The sequence below is a fragment of the Hyla sarda genome, chromosome 2, assembly GCF_029499605.1.
Source record: "Hyla sarda isolate aHylSar1 chromosome 2, aHylSar1.hap1, whole genome shotgun sequence".
NCBI classification, from domain to species: Eukaryota; Metazoa; Chordata; class Amphibia; order Anura; family Hylidae; genus Hyla; species Hyla sarda.
The window spans coordinates 28,541,357-28,568,915 of record NC_079190.1 but is presented as its reverse complement, the minus strand read 5'-3'; the positions used below and the strand labels follow the sequence as shown (position 1 = coordinate 28,568,915).

The 27,559-nt window shown below is 42.8% G+C and overlaps 1 protein-coding gene across 6 annotated transcripts in view; it reads right to left on the bottom strand.

The window, feature by feature from the left end:
• Positions 1-27,559, bottom strand: part of FAT3 (FAT atypical cadherin 3) — a 671,890-nt gene that overhangs the window by 246,541 nt on the left and 397,790 nt on the right. For all 6 annotated transcript variants that reach the window (XM_056561437.1, XM_056561434.1, XM_056561436.1 and 3 more), the window contains one exon: positions 12,462-12,523. In XM_056561437.1, the coding sequence (XP_056417412.1) occupies positions 12,462-12,523 (62 nt within the window). The remainder of the gene's footprint in view (positions 1-12,461; positions 12,524-27,559) is intronic.

The following is a 27,559-nucleotide window of genomic DNA, read 5'->3' as shown; positions in this document are numbered from 1 at the left end:
GCTTGATTTGCTTTATGTATTTAATTTCACCGAAGGGTTTTATATAGGACATAAAATTTTATGTTGTGTTTTATACGAAGACTTTGTCAATGTGGCACTGCCTGGTCATGCTTGCTATCTAGATTCTAGTCAAGATGTTAGAAGAGTGGGGCCTTCCTTTCCTAAGGGGGCTAAAGAATGTAAAGGGTGAAAAATAGGAATTAGCTTGACAAATAAAATAAAGGAGATGAAGCTTTTAACGCAAAATGGTTATGGAGCCAGCACTAGCAACATTAAAGGAGTATTCCAGAATTTTTTTTTCTATTTGACTGTGCTACAGGGGCTGTAAAGATGGTGTAGTTCATAATATAGTATCTGTACCTGTGTTTTATAGTGGTCTCCGAATTCTTATTTGATCGTTGCCCCGATGTTTATTTACATCAGCATACAAAATGAGTATCGTCGCAGGTTTTCCCAGGTTGCAGTGCCGCCCAACACATTAAGTCACTAGACAGGTGTTGAAAGGGAGCGTGTCTTTATTTCAATGGGTGGAGCGACCACGATGGGTGGGAGGGAGATCATTCTCCACATGGCTGCAGCTGTACTGCATTGGGTGGGGTGGCTGATGTGTGGGGGGAAGAAAAATTACCTCAAACTTACAAACAAGGAATCCTGGGACTTGTAGTATGGGGGAGGGAACTCCAACAGGAAACAGCCTTTTCTCAAACAGATAGCAGCATTATGAAGGACTGACAACACAGCCATTTAGCCCTAAGACAAGCACGGATCCTTCCTATGCATGTCCATTACTGTATGGCTGGTAAGTGCTACAGTCACCTTATGGTGGATAACCCCTTTAAGAGTAAGGGTACATGTAATTCGCCCCGATTGGCCCCAATATGGAATGAGATGCTTTTATTTGACCGTAGACAGCACTTGGCACTGCAAACAGAACTCTTCCACTGCCGTATTGTTTTTGCCCATTCACAGCGATCACCCTGTTCCCCATTCTCTCCTTATATGATTGACAGCCAGGGTGTTTAGAGTGCTGACGGTGCATGTGCGAAGAGACAATAAAGCTACAGTATTGTTTTTGCCCATTCATATCACCCCACAGTAAGTCCTACATCTCCCTGCACAATCCTGAGTCATAAGTCCAGAGTCCAAAACTATAGAAAGAAGTATGGATGGCACTCACCAAGATCTTGAGGCCAGAACAGTTTCTTTATTATGGTGCCAAGTCAACAATCAGAAAAGCAGGGGAGTACAGGATGCCTTACGGCATCCTGTACTCCCCTGCTCTTATGATTGTTCACTTTGCACCATAATACAGAAGATTTTCCTGCATCAAGTGCTTGGTGAGTGCCATCCATACTTCTTTCTATTGTCCTGCTTTTATTTGTGTGTCAGTGTCTGGGGCCTCTCCCAGCTCTCTCCTTCTATGATTGACAGCCAAGGTGCTCAGACCACTGATGGCGCATGTGCAAAGAGACAGTGAAGCAGCAGCCAGCAAAGTTCACTGCACGTGCAACTCCATACAGACGAACAACGCATGCGCAGGATTCCTGGTAAGCAAAACAAAACAAACCATGTACCCGCACTAAGTCATGATAGACCACAGGCCACATAAACTATAAACATTGAACACAAAGGCCAAAGTGTGGTATAAAAATAACAATTCTTTATTGATCAGTCACTAAAAACATGAACAGATATAAAAACAGAATACACATACAAGTATGTATGTGTATTCTGTTTTTATATCTGTTTATGTTTTTAGTGACTGATCAATAAAGAATTGTTATTTTTATACCACACTTTGGCCTTTGTGTTCAGTGTTTATGCGCAGGATTCCGTCAGGAGTCTGTCAATCATAAAAGTAGAGGAAGGTAGAAGCACTGACACGACACTTTGACTCTTCAGATGGGCAAATAGAAGCATTTCATTTTGGTATTGGGGCCATGGACAAGCTAATTACGGGTACCTTTACTCTCATTGTTACCAGTGCTACATAAAGAAACCCTGCTAGCAGTTATATATAGCAGATTTCTTGGTGACAGTATCCCTTTAAAGTCGCAGCTGAAATCTGGAAATGATAGAGAAGATTTGGTGCGACGTGGTGCATGCATTCTGTACAATTTTCAGTGTCTATTATCTGGCCATATTTATTATCAGGGATCCACCTTTAAAAAGAATTTCAGCTAAACTGCCCATCTGGCATGTATGCTATACATTATAAGGAAAACAAATGAAATTGGGGAGCTTATATGCCTGTTTTAAAGGAGTACTCCGGCAAAAATTAACTTATCCCCTATCCAAACGATGGGACCCCGGTGCGTGAGGGTGCGTGTGCCATCTACCGGTAGACTGCATGCACTCCATTTATTTCTTTGGAAGCGCCGATGATGCTCAAGAGCTGTACTCGGGTCATTTCAGGACTCCCATAGAAATGAATGGAGCACATGCCAGCTGCGCCGGTGTCCCGTCCCGGTGATCGCGGGGGACCCCAGCAGTCGGACCCCACGCGATCAGCTACTCATCCTCTATCCTGTAGATAGAGGATAAGTACATTTTTGCCGGAGAATTTTTTTTTTTTAAGGAAACTGACTATAGGATGGAAGCTTTGGAATTTGGTGTTGAAGCTCCAGGCTTGAGTTTGGAAGCCACAACAGCTCCAATGCTTCCAACCAGAGAGAACATGTAACCAAACCTACAGACTGTAGTTCCTGATGAATCCTCCCCTTAACCCCATTTTAGGCTTTGTTCACGCAGGGTGTTTAATTAGCAGTACTGGCACTAATTACTACATTTTACAGCTATTTGCAATTTTTGGAACGATTTCAGGAAAATAGTGTTAAATTTGTAGTGATAGATTAGCCTGAACATAGCTTTAAAGGGGTCATCCAGCACTTAAAGGGAATCTGATCAGTTCACCCGCACTCAACCCAATACATGGGTTCATAGTGGGGCCAGCATTGCTTATATGTTAATTGCCGTTTTTGTGTAATGCAGGACATGGTATGGGGGCGGGTCTGTGATGCTGGCTAATAACGGGTCTATCTAGTGAACCAGACCACGGATTAGGGTAAGTGATACTACATTTTAATCTGGTTCACCTGCACTAAACCCCGTGTATTGGGTTTTGTGTGGGTGAACCGGATGTCAGCTGGTTTACCCGCACTTAACCCAAATCCAATACACGGAGTTATAGTGCAGGTGTGTCAGTTTCCCTTTATGAACTCATCGACTATCCTGTAGATAGGAGATAACCCATTCATTGAATGGTAAAGTTAAACCTATCAACAAGGTGTGATCCAATATGGCGGCTCTTCTGGTTGTGCGCAGAGTAAATTTTTGTTTGTTTTGGCTTTTTTTTTTTTTTGGAAGATTTAAATTTAGAAATAGACAAAACAAAAAGTCTTTAGTCTTTTTCAGCACATTGTAGGCAAAAATGACAACAATTAAGAGAGAAAGGACCTGCTAATGGCGGAGGGGAGGGGGCGCAATTTACACCAGAGTCTAATTACGAGCAGGCAGCGAGCCACCTACTAATGGACTGTTAATAATGTAGTGATATCATGAGGAGGCAAAATGCAGATAGTCTGGGCAAACTGGGGGGTGGGGGGGAGGGGGATGTCAACAATGATGCCTGCCCCATCAGTATATTTCATACCCAATAATGATACAATTCGTAAACATAAAGAAGAATCCTAATGCAGCTTTACCCTCATAAGTGATAAGGTAATTTGGGTTTCATTTTATGTGAAGAGGTTGAATTAAATCACCTACAAAAGTAAATATCTAGCTACCCCATTGAATGTCTGCTTTGGGGCCACTTTAAAGGAAGTTTTCAGTCTTAAATAGATAAATAAAATAAAAAATACCAATGCAGGGGGAAATTTACCAATAGTTTTGCACCATTTTTATAGAACCCTAAATGAAATAGAAAAATAATTCAGCTATACTTGCAATTTTTCCCGACACCAGTTTGGCATTCATAAGTGGGTGGAGTTTGCTGGGAGTGGGCGTGGTCTCACACTTTTCAATTTAGTTATTAATTCTAAAGCCAGAAAAAAATCAAACCTGTAACACTAATCTCATTACAGCTGTAGATTTATTTTTTAGATTTTAGGGCCGGGTTCAAATACAGGGTATTTTGGTCAATATTTTTGTTTGCCAAAACCAGCAGTGAAACAGATACAGAGAAAACTATAATGGAAAGATTTGCAGCTAATGGACTAATAAAACTTTAGAGACCATTAGATTATGGGAATAATGACAGCAGCAGGATGTAGAGTGTTGATCTTGGAGCAAGCAGTGACCTAATCTATATAGGCATGTGCTTTTGTTTTAGAGGACTGAGCTGAAAGGGATTGAAGCAATGTCACTAGGTGGGCAGTAATACAAAGTTAAAGGCAGCAGTAGAGGAGTGTGTTGAGCTTTGAGGAAGCAGTGACCTATATAGTCATGTGACTACATCATTGAGGAAGAGCTGCATGTGACTCGGGCAGTATTTTGAAACAAGATGAAATTACAACGTTGTAGCAACTCATGGTAATAATGACAGCATCAAGTGTATGTTGATCTTGGAGGAGAAAGTAACCTACTTGTGATTATGCTATAAAGGACTGAGCTGCAGGCAACTGAAGCAATGTCATTAGATGGGCTTTAATTAATACTTTACAGTAAATCAGATCATGGTAATAATGACAGCAGCAGGATGGGAGTGTGTTGATCTTGGAGGAAGCAGTGACTTGATCTACTCATAGAATTTGTTATAGAGGACTGGGCTGAAGATGATTGAAGTAATGTCATTAGGGGGATGTAAAAAAAAACTTTACAGTCAATCAGATCAGGGCAATAATGACAGCAGCAGGAGCAAAGTTTATTGGTCTTGGAGGAAGCAGTGACTAGATTTATCTACTCATGTGATTCTGTTATAGATGACTGAGCTTCAGGCAATGTCATTAGGTGGGTGGTAATAAAAACTTTATAGTTAGTCAGATCATAGGAATAATGATAGCAGCAGGTGGGGAGTGTGTTGATCTTTGAGGAAACAGTGACCTATATAGGAATGTGACTACATGTTTGAGGCTAGAGCTGCATGTGACTTATTCAGTATCTTGAAACAAGACATAATTACAATGTTGTAACAAATCATGGTAATAATGACAGCAGCAAGAGCAGAGTATGTTGATCTTGGAGGAAGCAGTGACCTGACCCATCTACTCATGTGATTTTGTTATAGAGATCTAAGCTGCAGGCGATGTGGTAATAAAAACTTTATAGTTAATCAGATCATGGGAATAATGACAGCAGCAGAATGGGGAGAGTGTTAATCTTGGAGGTAGCAGTGACCTGATCTATCTTCTGCAATTTTGTTATGGACGACTGAGCTGCAGGGGATTAAAGCAATGCCGTTTGATGAGCTTTAAAAAAACTAAAACTTTACAGTCAACCAGATCATGGGAATATTGATAAGCAGCAGGGAAAGAGAGTGTTGACCTTGAAGGAAGCAGTGACCTATCCTCTAATATGATTAAATTAGCAAAAAATATTAAAGAAAACCAAATAGATTTCCTAACAGTAGTCATAATATCTGTATAGGTATTTGTATCTTATTTACAAGTGCTTGCACACTCAAATAGAGGCTTTTATATAAGGTGCAGGGTAATGCGTGGTTGGCCATATGCTTTACTGAACCTTTATTGAAAATAAAGTGAAACTAATCCCATAAATACCAATGATACATTTTACCTTTAAAATAGTGATCTGGCTCCTGGGAGAAATAAGCCTAATGTAGTTAACAGCGGCCCGCAGTGCCATATAATGAAGTTGATAAAACATGCTGTAGGGTAATCTACCATGTCACAGACACGGATTGATCAGTGTGATGTCAGATTTAAGAGCCACGCTAAAACCAGATAACAGCCATGGGAGCCATTGGATTTTAATTCCAAGATAAATCTGGTTCCGTACCTTTTTTTTCCTTGTACTATTTTATATTTTATAACATTGCCAGTATTTTAGATCTCATCTAAATCTTCAATGTAACTATGCCTGACGACAACATAATCCCACAAAGCAAATCGGAAGTCTCCAAGGAGCCATTATGGACGCTGCTCCATCCAGATACATTTTATACAATTACCGTTTCCTTGTATTTCCTTTGATTGGTTCTTTTCTATTATTGTTCAACATCGTTTGCCACAAATTAACGGCTTACTATATTCTTTGGGGACGCTTCAAAAAGTTACATGGTGTTCCTGAGGTACCAGAGTTTTGTTCTGCCATCTCTGGTGACCACATTATGTTGACGCAGACATTAATATGAATCCCGTTGGGTTCACAACAAATATGGCCTATCCAATGATTTCCAGTCTGACGTCTATTGTCATATGTTATGCTCCACTTGTAATGTTTGCCTTTCACCAGAAGATGACAGTCGTTATTACATCCAGACAGTCTAAGAACTAGAGGGAAAGGGTACGTGGGAAGGGGGGGGGGATTTTAACCCATTAATATCTCTTTGTCTATGCTCAGGAACAGCAAAAATATGAAGTCTCCACCATACTGTACCATATATCTCAGCTTCTTGGAATCCTGTAGGTGTGACATGGGGGGAAGTATTAGGTTGATCACAATCCTATCTAAAGCTTATATTTTGAGAATCAAAAAGCACAAATGCTGTTTTTGGGTCTAGGGATTGACCATCATAGAGACATGAAATGACAAGTGCCTGGGGACGGGGTTTCTCCCTCAAGGTCTCTGCTTCTTTTGACAGAAAGATCAGCACAGAGTAAAATACTATTCTTGCTGGAAAAAAAAAAGGTTCATGATCCCCAGACGGACCCAACTAGAAGTTAACGTGGATCACCATTCATATTTATAGTATAACAAATCTGCAACATTCTCTTATAAATGAAAGCCACAACTCCAGTGTAGGCAGTGGCTTAAAGGGGTTATTCTGTGATTAAAAAAGTATTTCCTTTCCCACAGGATAGAGGATATGTGTCTGATCATGAGGGGTTCCGACTAATGAGCCCCTACGTGATCTCTGTTCAGCCATTCGCTGACTAATCGGGGGACACCGCTGAAACCAGTGATTGGCTGAGCAAGCCGTCACTGCCCAGGTAAGTACATTTCGAAAGATGAGGGGGGCGAAGTAATCAGAAAGCATAGCCCAGTTATGGCGATTGCATAGGGTCTCAGGGGTCGGACCCCAAGTGATTAGACACATATCACCTATACTGTGGAAAAGGGATACATTTTTAATAATTGGATAACCCCTATAAATGGTCTCTGCGATGAAACAACTTTTGATAAGTTGTAGCTATCAATAGAACGAGCTGGGAAAAGTGCACACCTAGCACGTTCTTTACTGGCTCTGCGTCACTCGTTATCTATAGGGCTGTCCACGTCTCATAAACTTGTCCTTAGGACATGTCAAAAGCTTTTTATATTGACAGGTATGCTATAAGGTAGTCATACGCATAAGATAATTGTTAGTCAAATGAGCCCATAGCCATAGCTATCCCTCCCGATCCCACCATTCCCATGAATGTATGGCTCGGCCACTTCTGGCTGCAGTCTATTTTCCTGAGAACAAAAAGGATTGGGCACTATAAATCCAACATGGCTGATCCTTCTTTCCCCAGACATCATCTGTCTGGGAAAAGTTGAGAGGCTGCTATGACATTAAATGGTTGCCAGTTCACCGAAATTAGCCAGTTCAGACAACACCTAATGTGCATGGGAGAACTTAAAGGGAAACTGCAGTACATACGTTCTTATCCCCTATCCACAGAATAGGAGATAAGTGTCTGATTGTGGGGGTCCAATTGCTGAGCCCGGATTACTGTCAACCACCACACGAAGCATTGGCCCATGTGTCCCTCCATGTATCTATACAGAAAAGCCGTAGATACACAAATGCTGTATCTCCCATTCTCCCATAGAGATACATGAAGAGGCGTGCCACCGCTTCATGCAGTAGTCAACAGTAATCCGAGCATGGAGAGGAGCTTGTTCCATGCATGAGTAAAGCCGAGGTGTGGGGCAGGAGATTGCAGGGGGTCCCAGTGGTAAGACCCCCACAATCAGACATATATCTCCTATCATGTGGATAGGGAATAAGAACATATGTACCAGAGTTCTTCTTTAAGCACAGCACCCAGCTCAGCATCTCTGTCCTTTCCTTGTAAAATTTCCCCTGGATTCTGAAGCTTCTTTATATTGCAATTTTGACTTTTGGTCATTACATGGGATGTGGCCTATAAAGGGGGTGCCGTTTATTCCTGTTCAGATATTTCACTTAATTACGGACGCTAATGATTTTAATGGCAAATTCTCCTCTTACATTACAGAGTGAGATGCACACTATTAATTTAACAGCATCATTTCATTTTATGTCAAATAGTGAACTCATCGAGCCTAGGATCTGGTCTAGGTCACAGGAAGCTGACAAGAGATTCTGACCTGAATTTCACATCTTAAGAGTTGATTGCATATACAGCAAAGGATAAGTGAAGTCCATGTCTATGTCCTATCATGCGTGAAAAGTCACTGATAGAGAGCATTCCCTGTAATTCTGGGATTGTAACAAATAATATTATTTATGACAGAACAAAAGGATTTAAATATTCACTGTCTTTTCAAACAACTTCTCTTCATGTGATTATTATCATATTTTTAAATCATTTTATTTACCAAAAATGACTCTTTACCCCTGCCTGCAATCTGTTTTCCACTGCATGTTGTCAGGGAAAAACTGTCTCTATTAACAGCTAGATCAGGACAGGAAGTGGGGGTGGGGTTTACCGTGTGCTGTGTGCAGGAAAAAGACCATGAGAAAGCCTGGGCTGTGTACCTGCAAGCTGAGTCAGTCTTCCTGGTGAAGATGACATACACTGCTCCACAAAGGTAAAATAGGGCTTTATTCTCTTCTCTCACCCCCAATAAAGACCTGGGCAGTGTATCTACAACTGTATCCATAACACAATGCCAGGCTGTCCAGTCCAGTACACTTTCAACCGCACTATGTCATGGCATAGCAGTGTGTCCATCAAGTTCAACCTAGAACCTTACTGTGTTGATCCAGGCTGATGCCAACTGCCCAATGACGGAGAAAAAAATTCTTCCTGACTTCAGTATGGCATCTGAATAAATCCCGGGATCAACAATAGAGGAATCTTTTATGCTGTGATTGGCTAGAGAGGTAAGGTAGGAAGTGCCTGTGTGTGCTACTGGCAAATAGCCCAACCCTGGTTGTACCCCTGAAAAGGAGAGAATGAGAAATAGCTATGCACCATGGATGGGACTCTCAGGGGCTCAATAACAATAAAATCAGCTTGTCATTACTCTGAAGGGTTAATCTATAAATGTCATACATGTTTATAAAATATTTTAAAAGTGACAGAAACACATTAAAGGGATATCCAGCATTAGAGGTGCAGCTCAGTTTCATTAAAGTGAATCAAGCTAAGTTGTAATACCACACCCAACCTGTGGACAAGTGTGGTGCTGCTTTTGGAAGAAAGGGGACCAATGCAAAATATGGTTAAAACCGCTGTTGTAAATAACAGAAAATCTGTTCCCTCACGTATGACCATAAATAATAAATCCAGTGTATGTCATCACTTTGTCATAGTTGGGGGTCTGACCTTTAGGACCCCATCGAGTCTGAGAATAAAGGGGATGCCACACTGAGGTAGTGCTGCCTCCTGTTCACTATTTTAGCTGGGGCTGACAAATAGCACATGAGTTTTTTTCTCATTCTCGAGACCTTCTGCAATTCTACTGGGTGGAAATGTGTCAGTCCTCTTGGTGCTTGGGCCAAGATATTTTGATAAGAGAACCATGAATATCATTTCAGACTTTCCCACAGTCGGGACACTATTCTACCTATTGGTATTATGAAACAATGATACACAAGTCTGCTTCATGTAGACTGTCAGGCCTAAGACATGATTATAGAATCATACATGTGTTATAATTGTATTTGTGTATAATGTATAATCTAAGGTATGGGTGAGGGTTCATTCAGACCGTGTATTTGTTTTTGTGTATTCCAGTTTCATTGGGGGGTCTGTCTGCCTGTGTTATACCTCTTTTGAAGTCAAAAGCCTTTGTAGCAGCAGGATATAAGATGTCTCTGGTCCCATCTTAAAAACATTTGAGATAAGGGACCATGAAGAGAGATGCCCCCCCCCCCCCCAACCTGGTGATGGAGTTTTCCCTCCAGAAAAAACACTATAAGACTGAGATGCTGGACAAACCTTTGGGTCAAGCCTATGGCAAAAAGCTAAAAAAAATCCTAAGAACAGCTGGACTCTCACTCACAAGGACTGCTATACCATTATGCTGTAAGGACTTGCTTTTTGTTTTCTGAACTTGTCTTTCTGAACTCCTTTATATATTTTTGTACCTGTATGTCATTTGTTTATTTTATACCTAGCACTGTGATACCTTTTATCAGATTTAATGTTTAATTAATCAGCTCTGGTCTTTGATCTCTAAATATAGGAGCTCACCTTTCTTAAGGAAGCTCTGGTGAAACACGTTTATCAAAGGGTTAATTTGGTGACTTGCTGGGACTAGTAGTGGATACCCAGAGGTCTGGTGGCTTTAACCCTTGCACCATCACACTCTCTCTAGCATCTTTGCTGGACCGATAGGGTGTGATCGTGACATACACCAACAGCCAGGAAAGGAAGCAGGCCTCCTGACATGGTCATTGTCATCTTTTGTTTACCCTGAAGTTTGATTATCAAACTACTCTGGGACCAACTATGTTGCTCCAAAACTGTACCATCTATTTTTTATGAATATTCAATACTATGTAGACTATTTGATGGGTCTCTTTGTACAATAAGAGCCCTTTTCTGGTCAAAGCTAGGGGCGAGACTTGTGTGTGCATCACATCACTACTTAAAGGGATACTTCGCCCCTAGACATCTTATCCCCTATCCAAAGGAGAGGGGATAAGATGTCAGATCGCCGGGGTCCCGCTGCTGGGGACCCCTGGGGATCGCAACTGCGGCACCCCGCTATCATTACGGCGCAGAGCGAGATTGCTCTGCACGTTATGACGGGCAATACAGGGGCCGGAGCATCGTTACGTCACAGCTCCGCCCCTCGTGTTGTCACGGCCCGCCCTGTCAATACAAGTCTATGGGAGGGGGCGTGGCGGTCATCACGCCCCCTGCCATAGACTTGCATTAAGGGGATGGGCCGTGATGTCATGAGGGGCGGAGCCATGACGTCACGCTGCTCCGGTCCCTGTATCGCCCGAACTCGCTCTGTGCAGTAATGATGGCGGGGTGCCGCAGTGGCGATCCCCAGGGGTCCCCAGCAGTGGGACCCCGGTGATCTAACATCTTATCTCCTATCCTTTGGATAGGGGATAAGTTGCCAGGAGCGGAGTACCCCTTTAAGGGGGCTCCACTTTCCCTATCGGCTTGGGCATCCAGGTCTTTAACCCTAGATCCTACACAGCATTCAAATCTATGGAAAGCTATAGGAATGTGTTATATAGGCAACTGTCAGTGCTCTCTGGTGCATCATGGCAATGTTATTTGAGCACTTCAGCAATGGTTAGAAAAAAAAACCCGGCACAGCTCCTCATGCCAAGACACACGTAATATTACATTGCAGGAATATTACACAAGCATAATCCTGTATTACTGCAAACATTTCCGAGGTGCTCTATCTTCAGAAATGCAGTAATGATAAGTAATGAATGATAATACTCAAAAAGTAATGATAATTCTGAAAAAAAGAAAATCCAGTTGGCACTCATGGTACTGCTGTAAGTCTTTTATTGGAAACCGACAGGTACAGATGCGGTACTGGCCGTTTCACACTTGATGCGCTTCCTCATTACATTTCAGAGGTCATAAGTACCTCTGTACTGGCCAACGGAACGTTTCACGCTAGTTGAGGTCATGAGGAAGCGCAACTAGCGTGAAACGGCCCGTTGGCCAGTACTGTATCTGTATCTGTCAGTTTGGAATTAAAGACTTACTGCAGTACCGTGAGTGCCATCTGGTTTTTCTTTTTTCAGTGTTATTTAAGCACTGTATTAGTTGGACTCTATGAAGTAAACTATAGGAGGGCCATTAATAAAAACTACCGCACAGGGCTCTGCTCAACCTAAGGCCTATCTTGTAAGTACCAACTAGAGAAGTGTCTGTACAAGTCAGTCATCGTTGGTCCCTCATATCCCTATCTTCTCTAGAGCTCTAGGGGTTCTACAACGTGGATGAGTTCTGTCACTTGACTATTAGCAAGAGCCGCGGGACTCCCTTTTATGTGCTATAATAAAAGAAAAGCATTAACACCGCTGTCTTATATTACTTTGACTATGACATTATTTATTAATGCTAAAGCGCTGTACAATGAGAAGACGTTTTATTACCCCGGCATGGAGCACAGCACAAAGACTAAAATAAACTCTCGCTATCGTGCGGCCGCTGCCTTACCTCCAGAAAATGCTCCGCTTGCTGTTCGCGATCCAACTTTCTGGACGTCGTGGTAATGAGACCTAAATGAAAGCAAAGGAGACATCAGGTGAGTTTCTGTATCTCCTGGTTAAGCAGAAGAAAAGTTTGTTAAGCTATTTGCGGCTGACTTAAAGACTCTTAGATCAATGCAAAGCCTAATGTCCATCATTTATAGCCCAGCAAATGCAGCCGTGTTCAATTATGCAGCAATGAGATAGGACCAGATTAGGATAATGCTGCGAAATACAGAGTGGTTTTGTAAAGTAATTGGGTAGGTGTACTCCTTCAGTGCAAAGTACCCAATTTTAAAGGGGTTCTCCAGGGTTTAGCTTAAAAAGGCAATTAAAGGGGGGTTTCAGTTGGCTAAAGGGGCCACAACACAGAGGAAAGCATCCTTGACCCTAGCAGGATACATTCTGACTAGATGTTCATCCATCTCTGGCCTGAGCCAGACTAAACTGGTCTTTGGTTTCAGCCCCCTGGGAGAGAGGGTTGAACTATTCAAATTCCTCTCACAGCCTTTCTAGGAGTTTCTACATAGAAACATATTGAGTCATGTGACCAAGGTTTATACACTATTAGGGTACATTCACAGCAACCAAGTTTTTCATGCTGGGGATATCACAGGTTGCAGATTTAATGCTATGCTCAGTCATTTACTTATACCGATCATTAAATCTGCAGAAAAGATGGTATGTGTGAATGAACCCTTACACATGGATACTCAGCTCACCAGTACTTGCAGCATATAGTAAACTGTTAACCCTTACATAGCTGTAACACTTAATCCATACAGAGGAATAAAATAATGTTGCAGCTATAGACATGTAATGCAGAAAATAGCAAGTTACATATATTCAACTCACAATACTGAGACATAAAGAGATTAACCCCTTCAACCACCTGACAACTTTACACTTTACCAGCTGGGAAACGTTACCAATACGCTGCAAATGCTTGCTGGAGCAGGATGTTTGGTGAGTCGGACACCAGCATTATGATAATTTGTGGTCCTCAAACTCGCATCAACATTCACTGGTGCATGGATAAAGTGTACAGTCATGGGGAACTAAAATAGCCCACATTTCAGTGTCTGAGGATCCCCCATTGGGCAGAAGCTCTGAAACCAGGTCCATCAGAAGACTACTCAATTTGGGGAAGACTTTGGAGCCGATCACTCCTCACTAGGGTATATTTCTTAAAGGGGTATTCAAGGCAAAAACATTTTATCCCTTATCCAAAGGATAGGGGATAAGATGTCTGATTGCGAGGGTCCCGGCGCTGAGACCCCCCGCGATCTCCTCGCGACCTTCTATGTGGGTGCTGAATCTCCAGTTTCGGAAACCTCTATGTTTCTGGGACTGGGGACGTCACGTCACGCCAAGCCCCCTCCATTCATGTCTACGGCACATCCCCAGTCCCGGAAACCCGGAGGTTTACGAAACTGGAGATTCAGGTGTGCTGCAGGGAGATCGCGGGGGATCTCAGCAGTGGGCCCCCCGCGATCAGACATCTTAACCCTTATCCTTTGGATAGGAGATAAAATGTTTTTGCCCGAATTACCCCTTTAAGTGACTTTCTCAAGGATATGTCCTTTGTGAAGATTGATAACTACAAAGATGACTATGAAATTAAAAGTGGATGGGTGGACCATCATAACCGTGTCCTCTATAAGAATAAACAAAGCCAAGACCAATACTTGTGTTGACTCATTGTAAATGACACATGATAAACACAGAGCACATATGCAGGTATCAGCTACCCTAGAGGTCAAAGCTAAGAAAAATCGATGCACTATTGACCAATTGGATATGTGCCCCTGTCTTGCAAACAAAACAGAGCAGAGTAGACAACACTATAAATATGAATTGTCCTCCATATTGTTGAAGCCACTTAGTGTTTTTGCTCGCACAATAGTCAAATAATATAACAGGTGGATATACAAGATCGGCGCTCCTATTGTGCACATGTAATACTATTAATAGTACCCTAAATATGCTAATGCGAGATACTGACCAAAATACCGCCGTGCAATGACAACCTTAAGACATAGAAGATTACGGTGATCATTTAAAGGGGAAAACTTTATTTTATTTTTTTATTTTTATAATGAATGGTGCCAGAAAGTTAAAAAGATCTGTAAATTACTTCTATTAAAAAAATCTTTATCCTTCCAGTACTTATTAGCAGCTGTATGCTACAGAGGAAATTCTTTTCTTTTTGAATTTCTTTTTTGTCTTGTCCACAGTGCTCTCTGCTGACACCTGATGCCCATGTCAGGAACTGTCAGCACTGTGGACAAGACAAAAAAGAAATTCCAAAATCAAAGAATTTCCTCTGTAGCATACAGCTGCTAATAAGTACTGGAAGGATAAAGATTTTTTTAATAGAAGTAATTTACAAATCTTTTTAACTTTCTGACACCAGTTCTTTAAAAAAAAAAAAAAAGTTTTTACTCGTAAATCTGCCCCACTTTCTATTATTTGTTCCATGTATAGAAAAAGAAAAAAAAAGGTAAATTATACAAAGTATCCGGCTTCTCAAACAATGATCTGTTCTGAAATGCTCTGCGTAACCAGGGGGCGAGCTGTCCGAGCAATATCCTTCCAACACAGGAAAATCACAAATGTCAGGAGTTAATGTGCCGGCTGCATCTACTTAATCTTAATAATTCAAATACTCCAAGTCTTTCTGCGGCTTCTCCATCAAACTAATGTGAAAAGAGCAAAACGGAACCGAGGACTAATGTGAAATATAACTGCGGTATTACACATGGGGAAATAGGGTGTTAGAACAAAGTAAAGGTACTGGAATATTTATATTAGAGGTTATTGGTGAGTCCAAAAATAGTCGGAAAACTAAAATTCCTGAGCCGTTGAAGTAGTTGAAGCACCTTGTTCTCCGAAAGAATGGAGTGGCAGTGTGCATACTTGGCCACAGCTCTGTCCATGCTTATAAAAAAGACCACTTGGGGTCCCCATACCATCCAGAACATAATCCTGTCCGGCTGCAGCATCATCTTTGCCCCAGCTGAAGAACAGACAGGGACAAAGTCTAGGAAGTGAGGGAGGGACTAACACTCCTCTGTGCTCACTCCTGTCCTGTCTATCAGACTGTAGCATAAAAACATAGAGGAGGGGGTACAGAGCAGCCTGCAGTGATTGGATGAGGAGACCCAGCACAGCACAGCAGGCTCAGGGAGGAAGTGAATGCACGGTGAGTGAGGGTGGGCTCAGTGATTGCCTTGGACACAAACTTTCCTGATCAGTGGATGTCAGAATGAGTGAGCAGTAGAAAAGAGGGATTTGTGAGCGAAATACAGAAGCTAGACACATTAACCCCTTAAGGACGCAGGACGTACTCAAACGTCCCCTTTTCCGAGTCCTTAAGGACTCAGGACGTTTGAGTACGTCCTGTCAAATCCCGGCCCCCCGCCGCTAGCCGGAGGGGAGCCGGTGCCCGATGCCTGCTGAAATCGTTCAGCAGGCATCGGGGCATATCGCCCAGGGGGGTCATTATGCCCCCCCATGTCGGCGATGGCCGCAGATCGCTGGACAATTCAGTCCAGCGATCTGCGGCAGATTCCGGGTCAATCGGGTCTCCAGTGACCCGGTGACCCGGAATTACAGGCTGTTCGGGGCCGTCTCCGACGGCCCCGAACAGCCAGAGCCTGCAGGGGTGAGGTGGCACTGGTGCCACCTCACGATCGCCCTGATTCGTCGGCCGGATTACCAGCCGACCAATCAGGGCGCCTGCTGCGGGTGTCACTCCCGCAACCCGCTCCGCCCCTCTTCCGGAGGACGTGAGCGGGTGCGGGACGTGCACCCCGGGTGCTGGGGACCCCGATCCCCGGCGTCAATGTTGGGATCGGGGCCCCAGGAGCGACGGCCGCGGCGCAGACGACGAGGGACTGATTTGTGCGGCGAGGATCCTTGGAGGTGAGTGACAGCCTCCTGCTGTTGCTTAGCAACAGCTCCCAGCATGCAAAAAGGGCATGCTGGGAGCTGTAGTTATGCAACAGCAGGAGGCAGACCACCACAACTCCCAGCATGCCTTTATGGGCATGCTGGGACTTGTAGTTTTGCAACAGCTGGAGGCACATTTTTTCTATGGAAAAGTGTACCTTCAGCTGTTGTGTAACTACAACTCCCAGCTTGCACCAACAGCTAAAGTGCATGCTGGGAGTTGTAGTAGTGCATCTGCTGGTTGCATAACTACAACTCCCAGCATGCCCGTTGGCTGTCAGTGACTGCTGGGAGTTGTAGTTTTGCAACAGCTGAAGGCACACTGAGTTATGTAGCAAACCAGTGTGTCTCCAGCTGTTGCATAACTACAGTCCCCAGCATCCCCAGCCAAAGTAGTATGCCTCCAGCTGTTGCATAACTACAAGACCCAGCATGCCCTTCCGCTGTCCGTACATGCTGGGGGTTGTAGCTTTTGCAACAGCTGAAGGCACACTGGTTGCAAAACACTGAGTTTGTTACCAAACTCTGTGTTTCACAACCAGTGTGCCTCCAGCTGTTGCAAAACTACAACTCCCAGCATGCACTGATAGACCGTACATGCTGGGAGTTGTAGTTTTGCAACAGCTGGATGTTCCCCCCCCCAATGTGAACATACAGGGTACACTCACATGGGCGGAGGATTACAGTAAGTATCCAGCTGCAAGTTTGAGGTGCGGCAAAATTTCTGCCGCAGCTCAAACTGCCAGCGAGAAACTACTGTGAACCCCCGCCCGTGTGACTGTACCCTAAAAACACTACACTACACTACCACAAAATAAAATAAAAAGTAAAAAACACTACATATACACATACCCCTACACAGCCCCCCTCCCCTCCCCAATAAAAATGAAAAACGTCTGGTACGCCACTGTTTCCAAAACGGAGCCTCCAGCGGTTGCAAAACAACTACTCCCAGTATTGCCAGATAGCCACTGACTGTCCAGGCATGCTGGGAGTTTTACAACAGCTGGAGGCACCCTGTTTGGGAATCACTGGCGTAGAATACCCCTATATCCTCCCCTATGCAAGTCCCTAATTTAGGCCTCAAATGCGCATGGCGCTCTCACTTTGGAGCCCTGTCGTATTTCAAGGCAACAGTTTAGGGTCACATATGGGGTATCGCCGTACTCGGGAGAAATTGTGTTACAAATTTTGGGGGGTATTTTCTGCTTTTACCCTTTTTAAAAATGTAAAATTTTTGGGAAAAGAGGCATTTTAGGTAAAAAAAAAATTATTTTTTTTACATATGCAAAAGTCGTGAAACACCTGTGGGGTATTAAGGTTCACTTAACCCCTTGTTACGTTCCCCGAGGGGTCTAGTTTCCAAAATGGTATGCCATGTTTATTTTTTTTTTTGCTGTCCTGGCACCATATGGGCTTCCTAAATGCGGCATGCCCCCAGAGCAAAATTTGCTTTCAAAAAGCCAAATGTGACTCCTTCTCCTCTGAGACCTGTAGTGCGCCAACAGAGTACTTTTCACCCCCATATGGGGCGTTTTCTGAATCGGGAGAAATTGGGCTTCAAATTTTGGGCGGTATTTTCTGCTTTAACCCTTTGTAAAAATGTAAATTTTTTGGGAAACCAAGCATTTTAGGTAAAATTTTTTTTTTTTTTTACATATGCAAAAGTTGTGAAACCCCTGTGGGGTATTAAGGTTCACTTTACCCCTTGTTACGTTCCCCAAGGGGTCTCGTTTCCAAAATGGTATGCCATGTGGGGTTTTTTGCTGTCCTGGCACCATAGGGGCTTCCTAAATGCGGCATGCCCCCAGAGCAAAATTTCCTTCAAAAAAGCCAAATGTGACTCCTTCTCTTCTGAGACCTGAAGTGCGCCAGCAGAGCCCTTTTCACCCCCATATGGGGTGTTTTCTGAATCGGGAGAAATTGGGCTTCAAATTTTGGGGGGTATTTTCTGCTTTAACCCTTTGTAAAAATGTAAATTTTTGGGGAAACCAAGCATTTTAGGGAATTTTTTTTTTTTTTTTTTACGTATGCAAAAGTTGTGAATCACCTGTGGGGTATTAAGGTTCACTTTACCCCTTGTTATGTTCCCCGAGGGGTCTAGTTTCCAAAATGGTATGCCATGTGTTTTTTGTTGCTGTTCTGGCACCATAGAGGCTTCCTAAATGTGACATGCCCCCCAAAAACCATTTGTCGCTCCTTCCCTTCTGAGCCCTCTACTGCGCCCGCCGAACAATTAACATAGACATATGAGGTATGTGCTTACTTGAGAGAAATTGGGTTTCAAATACAAGTAAAAAATTTCTCCTTTTTACCCCTTGCAAAAATTCAAAAATTGGGTCTACAAAAACATGCGAGTGTAAAAAATGAAGATTGTGAATTTTCTCCTTCACTTTGCTGCTATTCCTGTGAAACACCTAAAGGGTTAAAACGCTGACTGAATGTCATTTTGAATACTTTGGGGGGTGCAGTTTTTATAATGGGGTCATTTATGGGGTATTTCTAATATGAAGGCCCTTCAAATCCACTTCAAACCTGAACTGGTCCCTGAAAAAAAGCGAGTTTCTAAATTTTGTGAAAAATTGGAAAATTGCTGTGGAACTTTGAAGCCCTCTGGTGTCTTCCAAAAGTAAAAACTCATCAATTTTATGATGCAAATATAAAGTAGACATATTGTATATGTGAATTAAAAAAAAAAATTATTTTGAATATCCATTTTCCTTACAAGCAGAGAGCTTCAAAGTTAGAAAAATGCAAAATTTTCAAATTTTTCATCAAATTTTGGGATTTTTCACCAAGAAAGGATGCAAGTTACCACAAAATTTTACCACTAAGTTAAAGTAGAATATGTCACGAAAAAACAATCTCGGAATCAGATTGATAACTAAAAGCATTCCAGAGTTATTAATGTTTAAAGTGACAGTGGTCAGAATTGCAAAAAATGGCTGAGTCCTTAAGGTGAAAAAGGGCTCAGTCCTTAAGGGGTTAAAAGACATGTAAATAATCTGCATGACCAAGTGAGTAACATAGAAGCATAATTTTGTTTCTGTGATATGACAGGTACCCTTTAAGACCCATCAACATTCTGTATTTTTTTCCCCCCTCCATTGAAATAAAACAGAAAAATGCAAAGCCTGGACTGTTGGTGGGCCTTGAGGACTGGGTTAGTGAACTCTGCTCTAGGAGTCTTCTGAAAACAGCCAAATGCTGTTTTTTTAAGTCCCATGGAGAATTAATGGAGCGGTGGCCAAGCATCCATTTTGCATCTAAATTCACTTGGGATAAAAGGGACCTCCAGTCTTGTGATTGGTAGGTGTCCCAGCAGTAGGACTCTCACCAATGAGGTAATTCTGCTTAGCCAATCACCATTGGTGACCCCCCCACCCTCTCAACCGGTACTTGGATGAGTGGGCATATCCTGTGTGTTGTGATGTCACCAAGTGCTGCAGGGACCGGGCACCATGGACCCAGCATCAGCGGACACATGAATATTGCTCATTTTCTTATTTTCAGTCCAGTCTGAGCCCTTCCAATGGTGAACAAGCATTGAACATTTTATGAAAATATTACTGATATCTTTAAACATTCAGTTCAATCTCGTAGCTTTTCATATAAAAGCCGCCAGGTGGCATCATGCTAGTGTATGGTAGCGTCATATGGTGACAGAAACACAGGTATGCTTCCGGAACAAATATGTTGATACAACTGTGAAATTATGGTAATGATGTGTCCAAGCGCCAAAACCTGGCTTCTACATGAGTGCCAAAACCTGGCTTCTACACGCGTGCCCCAGGAAAGGCCAGTGTCATTCTGATCCCCATCCGCAGGCCGCCTTTTAATTAAAACACATATTTTCCGCTTCTAAATGAAACAACAAACTTCATTTGAGAGCCACTATCTGCAGTACGGCACATTCCAGATGGAGCTCCTGCATGTGCCAAAAATGTTATATACAGCCGCGTGCGGGAGCAGAATTTTTTCTTTTTTTTTTTTGCCTCGCTACATATTGATTACTGCAGGAGGGACGCACTTTATTTAACGCCGCAAAAGGAAAACTCTGGTGACTAATTCCACATGTGCTACATTCATAGACATTAAAAAAAAAAAAAAACACTAAGCCGGCCCCGGCCAAGGCAGCTGAATGGGCCACTCCATCAATGTGCAATGAAGAGCGCCTAATTGAAGCCGTTAGACCGCCGGTAACCTCTTTCATTTACCAAAAAAAAAAAAAACCCTAAACAAAGCCAGAGATTGCATGAACGCCGCACCACCTGTTGCCGATGACATCACCATCTGAGATGAAACATTTTCGCAAAGGGAATGGAAGGGCGATTCAGGCGTCCATTGAATAAGTCTCTATCTAGCAGCAAGACGCGGAGATTTCACAGCCCAAGAAGTACTTGGCACAAAACAGACGCCTTTGTTTCTAGAAGAATGAGAATGTTCCATGGACTTACACTTATAATTCCATCTAAATTAGGCAAATCCTTCCCTCCTTATAAGACTGAAGAAGAGAACATATACGGACAGGGTTACAGTACGGGGCAAGCACAGTTAGGGTCACATGACTAAATCTCTGCCACTTTCCGCGCCCAAGTCAGTGGCAGTTTTTGAAGGCTTTAGTATTATGTCACTTATCTGAGCATTTCTTCATGTAAGTACCGCGAGTTTCTACCATTTTAAATGAATTTGGATATAAATCTGCATAAAAAACACACAGATTCCAGATACAGTTTTTCGTACAGATTTCGAAGCAGAATTTTCAGCTTCTTCATTTTGCTGTATGAATAGGAGGGTAGCGTTATTGGAATGATGACATATTTTATTGCAAGTGTAGTGAAATGTTCTAAAACTTTGTCATATACTTTATATTTCAGTTCCTCACCATTTTAAAAGGTACCTGTTTGCTGTCAGTGAATAAGAACACTTGTGGTTACAATTGTATCCAGTCTAGACAATGCTCTGTGAGCTAAAAAGTCTGGACTTTGGACTCATATTTTGTACATAGCTAGTCCTGCTCTGGGCTAACTGTGGTCAGGCAGAAAGGAAATTCAAAAAGAAAAGAACTTCCTGTGGAGCATACAGCAGCTGATAAGTACTGGAAGGATTAAGAGTATTAAATAGAAGTAATTTACAAATCTGTTTAACTTTCTGGCACCAGTTGATTTAAGATTTTTTTTTTTTCCAGCGGAGTACCCCTTTAACTAAATAAACGTAATTAAACTAAGATTGATAAAACCAGACAATCCCTTTAAAAACTCTTAAGGGGGACATTTTTTTAAAAACCTGTTCGGAGGAAAAGTTGCTGAGTTGCCCATAGCAACCAATCAGATCGCTTCTTTCATTTTTCAAAGGCCTTTGCTATGCGCAACTCAGCAACTTTTCCTCTGCACAATCCATTGACTTCCTGCATGTGCTCAGTCATTGGCCCATAGACAGGAAGTCTACTCGTTGCTAGGCAACCTAAGGTTACACTGTCTTTAGAATACCCTAAGGCAGTGTTTCCCAACCAGGGTGGCTCCAGCTGTTGCAAAACTACAACTGCCAGCATGCCCGGACAGCCGAAGGCTGTCCGGGCATGCTGGTAGTTGTAGTTTTGCAACAGCTGGAGGCACTCTGGTTAGGAAACACTGGCCTAACGCCTAGACCCCACATCTTAGTCACGAGAGGTTCCTCAGAGCTTGTGTGTAGCCCAGGAGTGTAGGAAGCAGATAGCGGAGGACTCTGCTGTCATACAGACGCCGACGCTTTTCGAGCCCTGTCATCACACTCGCACTAGTGAAGCATAATATCTCCTGGCAGACGCTCCTCTCATCTACTGCTGCTTTATTATCAAGTTGTCAAGACATGGGAACCTTCAGTATAAAAAAAAACAGTTTGAGGGCCAGTTTAGGTAGTAGAGGAGGCAGAGGTATAACTTGTAGCATGTGGGACCCGGTACAAAATCTGTTAGGCCCCCTTTACATATGTGAATCATCAGTTTTTTTTTCTTCCCCTGAAGCAAGAACTGATTTCACCATTCATTTGAATGGGGCAGTTCACAATCATCCAGTGTCTTAGTTTGGACGCCGGATGATTGGACTCGCCGGACCGGCACAGACAAGGGAAAGCATCTTGCTGTGTTCTCCCATCCGGCGATCACAAACAATGGACACTGGATGATGCACAACTGATACCAACTGAAGCACTTTTGGCATCAGTTGTGGCAAGTTTCGCCCAGTTTCGCCGGACGCTGCATCTATGTAACTCTAGCCTAACAGGGCCCAATGTCTACCATGTGTCATTTAGACTTCTGGTGTCTTCTTATGGGGCATAGGTGCTTTGGGGCCCTAGTGCGATTGCTACCTCTGAACCCCCTATAGTTATTAACCCCAGAGAAGAGGTAAACACAGTATTTCATGATATACAATACGTATAGGCCGGGTTCACACCGCTTTTTTATTTTACATCACAGGCATCCTTTAGCATCCGTTTTGCCAAAGTGTACCTTGATGGCGTGAATATTATAACAGGACTTAATAGCGCAGTCTGTCACGCTATTGGGTCCCATTAAATTAAAGGAGAACTGCAGACACAATTAACTAGGGGATAAGTAGCTGATCTCTGGAACAGGACCCTGGCTCTCTCAGTGAGGAGCGCTTGTGTTACATTAATTTCTATACAAAGCAAGTATGTACCAGCTCACTTCCGCACGAACTGGCGTGGACTACGCCCAAACAAGATGCAGGAAAGAAAGGAATGTCCAGCGCTTGACTCGGGGAACAGGAACTTTTATTTGGGTCCACAGGAGAACATACAGGAACACAAATGCATGTGACGCGTTTCGGCTTGTTGTCACCAAGCCTTAGTCATACACATTAATTTCTATAGGAGCGCCAATGATGCCTGAGTGCTGTACTGGGGTCTTTTGGGCACTCCAATAGAAATGCCATCTGCAGCACCCATCCCATTCCGGAGATTCCCCCCCACCTACCCCCCTAGTCAGCTGCTTATCCCCTATCCTGTTCAGAAAGCTGGAACCAGCCCCGGGAGCTTGTGATGTCATAGTCCCGCCCCCCTCATGACATCACATCCCGCCCCCTCGATGCAAGTCTATGGGAGGTGGGCGTGACACTGCGCAGTGCTAAAAACATACAGTACACTAACCACAGAATGATACGATTGTGTGTTGTCACCCTGAGGAAGTCACCTTGGTGTGACGGAATGGGGTCCGGTGGTCCTGTCCTGCAGTTCTATACCTAGCTGCTCCTCTGTCTGCGGTATGCTACCTCATCATAGTTATTGATTTTGCATACCTTGTATTCCTATATTGTTATAGGCAATGTTATCATTCTTTGGTTAGTGTACTGTATGTTTTTAGCACTGCGCACTTTGTAGTAGCAGCATTTTTGTCATTTTTCATTAATTATTGCAGGACAGGACTTGGCGTGAGGGGGTTCATGGCCCCTCCCCATGTTGTGCTGGGTCCCTTTATGGGTCTTTTTAAATACTATATTATGAACTACACTAACTTTACAGCCCCTGTAGCATAGTCAAATAAACAAAATTACTGGAATACCCCTTTAATGTCTGTTCTTAAAGATCCCTTAGGAGATATCTACCAGGCTTTTTACATACAGAATGTCAGTATCACCTAGCTTTTCCAGAAGCAGAATATTCTGGAGTATTATCACCCAGTTTTTCCAGAAGCAGAATAGTGTTGAGCGGCATAGGCCATATTCGAATTCGCGAATATTCACGAATATATGGACGAATATTCGTCATATTCGCGAATATTCGCATATTCGTAATAATCTCGTTTTATTTTCGCATATGCGAATATTCACGTGTGCGAAAATTAACATATGCGAAAATTCGCATATACAAAAAATTAGCATAACTGAAAATACGCATATGCGAAAACTTGCATATGTAAATTTCGCATATGCGAAAATTCGCGCCCCAGTCTCACACAGTAGTATTAGAGCCTTCTTACACCACATAGGCTGGAAGCAGAGAGGGATGATCACTGTGATGTGTACTGTGAAAAAAAAAATTAAAATAAAATTAAAAAAACGAATATTCGGAATTACGAATATATAGCGCTATATTCGCGAATATTCGCGAATTCGCGAATATGCGATATTCGCGAATAAAATTTGAATTGCGAATATTCGCGAGCAACACTAAAGCAGAAGTGCCATTATTTCTGGAGTAATATTGCCTAGCTTTTCCAGAATCAGAAGTGGCATTGTTTCTGGAGCATTATCACCCAGCTTTCCCAATAGCAGAGCTGCAGAAATGCCATTATTTCTGGAGTAATATCACCCAGTTTTCCTGGAAGCAGGTGTCATTATTTCTAGAGTTTTATCACCTAGCCTTTCCAAAAGCAGAAGTGTGGCTATTACTGGATTCCTATCACCCAGCTATTCCAGAAGCAGAAGTGCCATTATTTCTGGAGTATTATCACCTAGCTTTTCCAGAAGCAGTAATGTTATTTCTGGAGTATTATTAGTTTATTACCAAGCATTTTCAGAAGCAGAAGTGTTGTTATTTCTGAAGTATTACCGCCAACCATTTCCAGAAGCAGAAGTGTCGTTATTTCTGGAGAATTATCACCCAGCATTCCAGAAGCAGAAGTATTGTTATTTCTGAAATATTATCACCCAGTTTTTCCAAGAAAATACCTTTTTTTTAGGATGTCTGGACTACTGGATGCTGGATTATCGGGGTTTCCCTGTATATCCTGGCCTGCTGGGCTTGAAATAAACATCATTCCTTGATACTCTCCCCTCAGATGACAGAGCGGCCACTTTACACTGTAATAACATGTGTTTCCGAAGCAAGGGGGCACAGACAATTAATCTTTCTATTGTTCTCCTAATGTAAGGAACGTGTTGTTTCACGCCTCGAACATCTGACGCGGTGACACATCATTAATCAAAGTATTCCTCCGCCGCGACCCCGCGCTCCTTCGATATTAAAGGAGTTTAAAATTAAAAAAGAAAATCCCGGAGATTTAGAAAATCCATGTCTGCTGTTATTAAACTCATGTAACTCACCCCCTGACAACTGCGCCGCTCTTTAAAAAAAAAAAAAATTATAAAAAAATATTGGTGGTCCCAATTTTATCAAAAATAAATCATACGACCCCCCCCCCCCAATCCTTGGAGAATTATATTTCCAATCACAATTAGTTACCATGAAGTCACGCGGCCTGTAAATCCTGGGGTTACCGGGCGCCACGCTGAGCGAGAGAGTTATCTCTAAAATATAGCAACATTCTGCAGTTGCCATGGAAACGGGTTTAGTAGGTACGTATCGAGCTTAATATCCGCGCCGCTTATTCATCTCGTGTGGCAGGGGTGTGATTATTTCTTAAGACCTGTCACATATTAACTGGAAGCAGATGCGAATATCACATCAAATAGACATCGCGGGTTAGGCAAATGTTTCCATTATCTAAAGATTTCGACATTGCGGCAGACGAGTTAAGCGAAGAATATATTCTAAATACTTCACAACTTTTAGAAAGACAAAAAGATATTCGCCGCGATTATTCGCAGAATGAGGCTTCCGAGATAATCTGCAATTTTCACCATTCCGCCTTAAAAAAAAATTCAGCTCCCCCTTAAAAAAACTTAAATTTTTGGAAATCCCCTAAATAAACAATTCATTCACCTAATATTATCAAAAATGTTCTATTTGGCTATAAGGATGCTCAGATATTAAACTGCACAACTGATTTAAATGTCAAAGTGCCTAGTGTGTAGCCTACAACTAGTGGTGGAACTTAAAGGTGCGGTGCCCATGCGAAACCGGTAACAGGGTCCCCCGGCTTTAATGCTTAATTTATAGTACTGGTCTTCTTATATAGCAGTGGTCTACAAACTGTGGACCTCCAGCTGTTGCAAAACTACAACTCCCAGCATGCCCGGACAGCCGTTGGCTGTCCGGGCATGCTGGTAGTTGTAGTTTTACAACAGCTGGAAGTCCACATTTTTGGAGACCAATGTTATATAGGAAATAAAAAAAAACTTATGGGTAACTTAGGCTCCTGGGCATGGGTGCAACTGCACCTTCTGCGTCCACCATAGTTATTCCCCTGCTTATAACAGGGCTGCTTTTATAAGAAATTTGATCCAGACCTAAAAGCACAGAAGAGTTCCCCCCCCCCAGCCCACATAATACTGTCACCCTGTTATATAGTTAAATGGACTCTTTCAGCTGCAATTCACGTTCCCTACTGCTTTTGGACGTTTCATATTTCCTTCTGTACTTCCATAACCTAGAAAAATGCTTGAATTCATAGTGCCAAGTGTCAAAGGGTCACTCCCGAGCCCCTAAAGTGCTGAGGACTGGAATGCCTAAGTGCTCCCCTTTAATCCTTGCGTCTGCTTGATTGACAGTCAGATAGAAGCCGAGCCCTGTTTCCAAACCACGCACTTTCGCACAATTTGTATGCAAAGCACAGGAACGAAATTTGAAAAAAGGGCTCGGCTCCTAGCTGACTGTCAATCAAATAGGGGCAGGCATGGGAGGAGGCGCAAGGAGGCATTGCAGACCGTTGCAGGGGCTTGGGAACACTTTTTTTTTTGACTCAGCACCAGAGAGTAAAAGCATTTTTCTACATTATGGAAGCTCAAGAACCTCTTACATTTCCTGGATTCTGTATTGTCTTGGTCAGGTTCCAGCCTGCCCAATGAGTAGTGGCGAGTGCCGGACCAACCAGATTCACAACCCCCATCCCCTTCCAAGGCAGGACATTTAAACCCTGCTAACCATGCAAGCAATGCCCATGAAAGAGGTTCTTCCCATCACCAGCGTTCCTGCATTCCCTGTGTTACCTTGCCTGTTAATTTTAAACCACGCCAATCTCTAGGTTTGACCCATTGATTGTTTCTTGATGTAGCATTTGCCTTCTGATTTTGTACCTTGCTACTGACTAGGTTTGAGACTTACCAATAGTCAGAATATTTAGACAAACCAGGTCGGTAACACAGGCAAATAAGGTACAAAATCACAAAGGCGAAGGCAGAGTCCGGACAAGTTAAAGGGGTTCTCCGGTGCTTAAACATCTTACATCTTCCTTTGGATAGGGGATAAGATGCCTACCGCGGGAGTCCCGCCGCT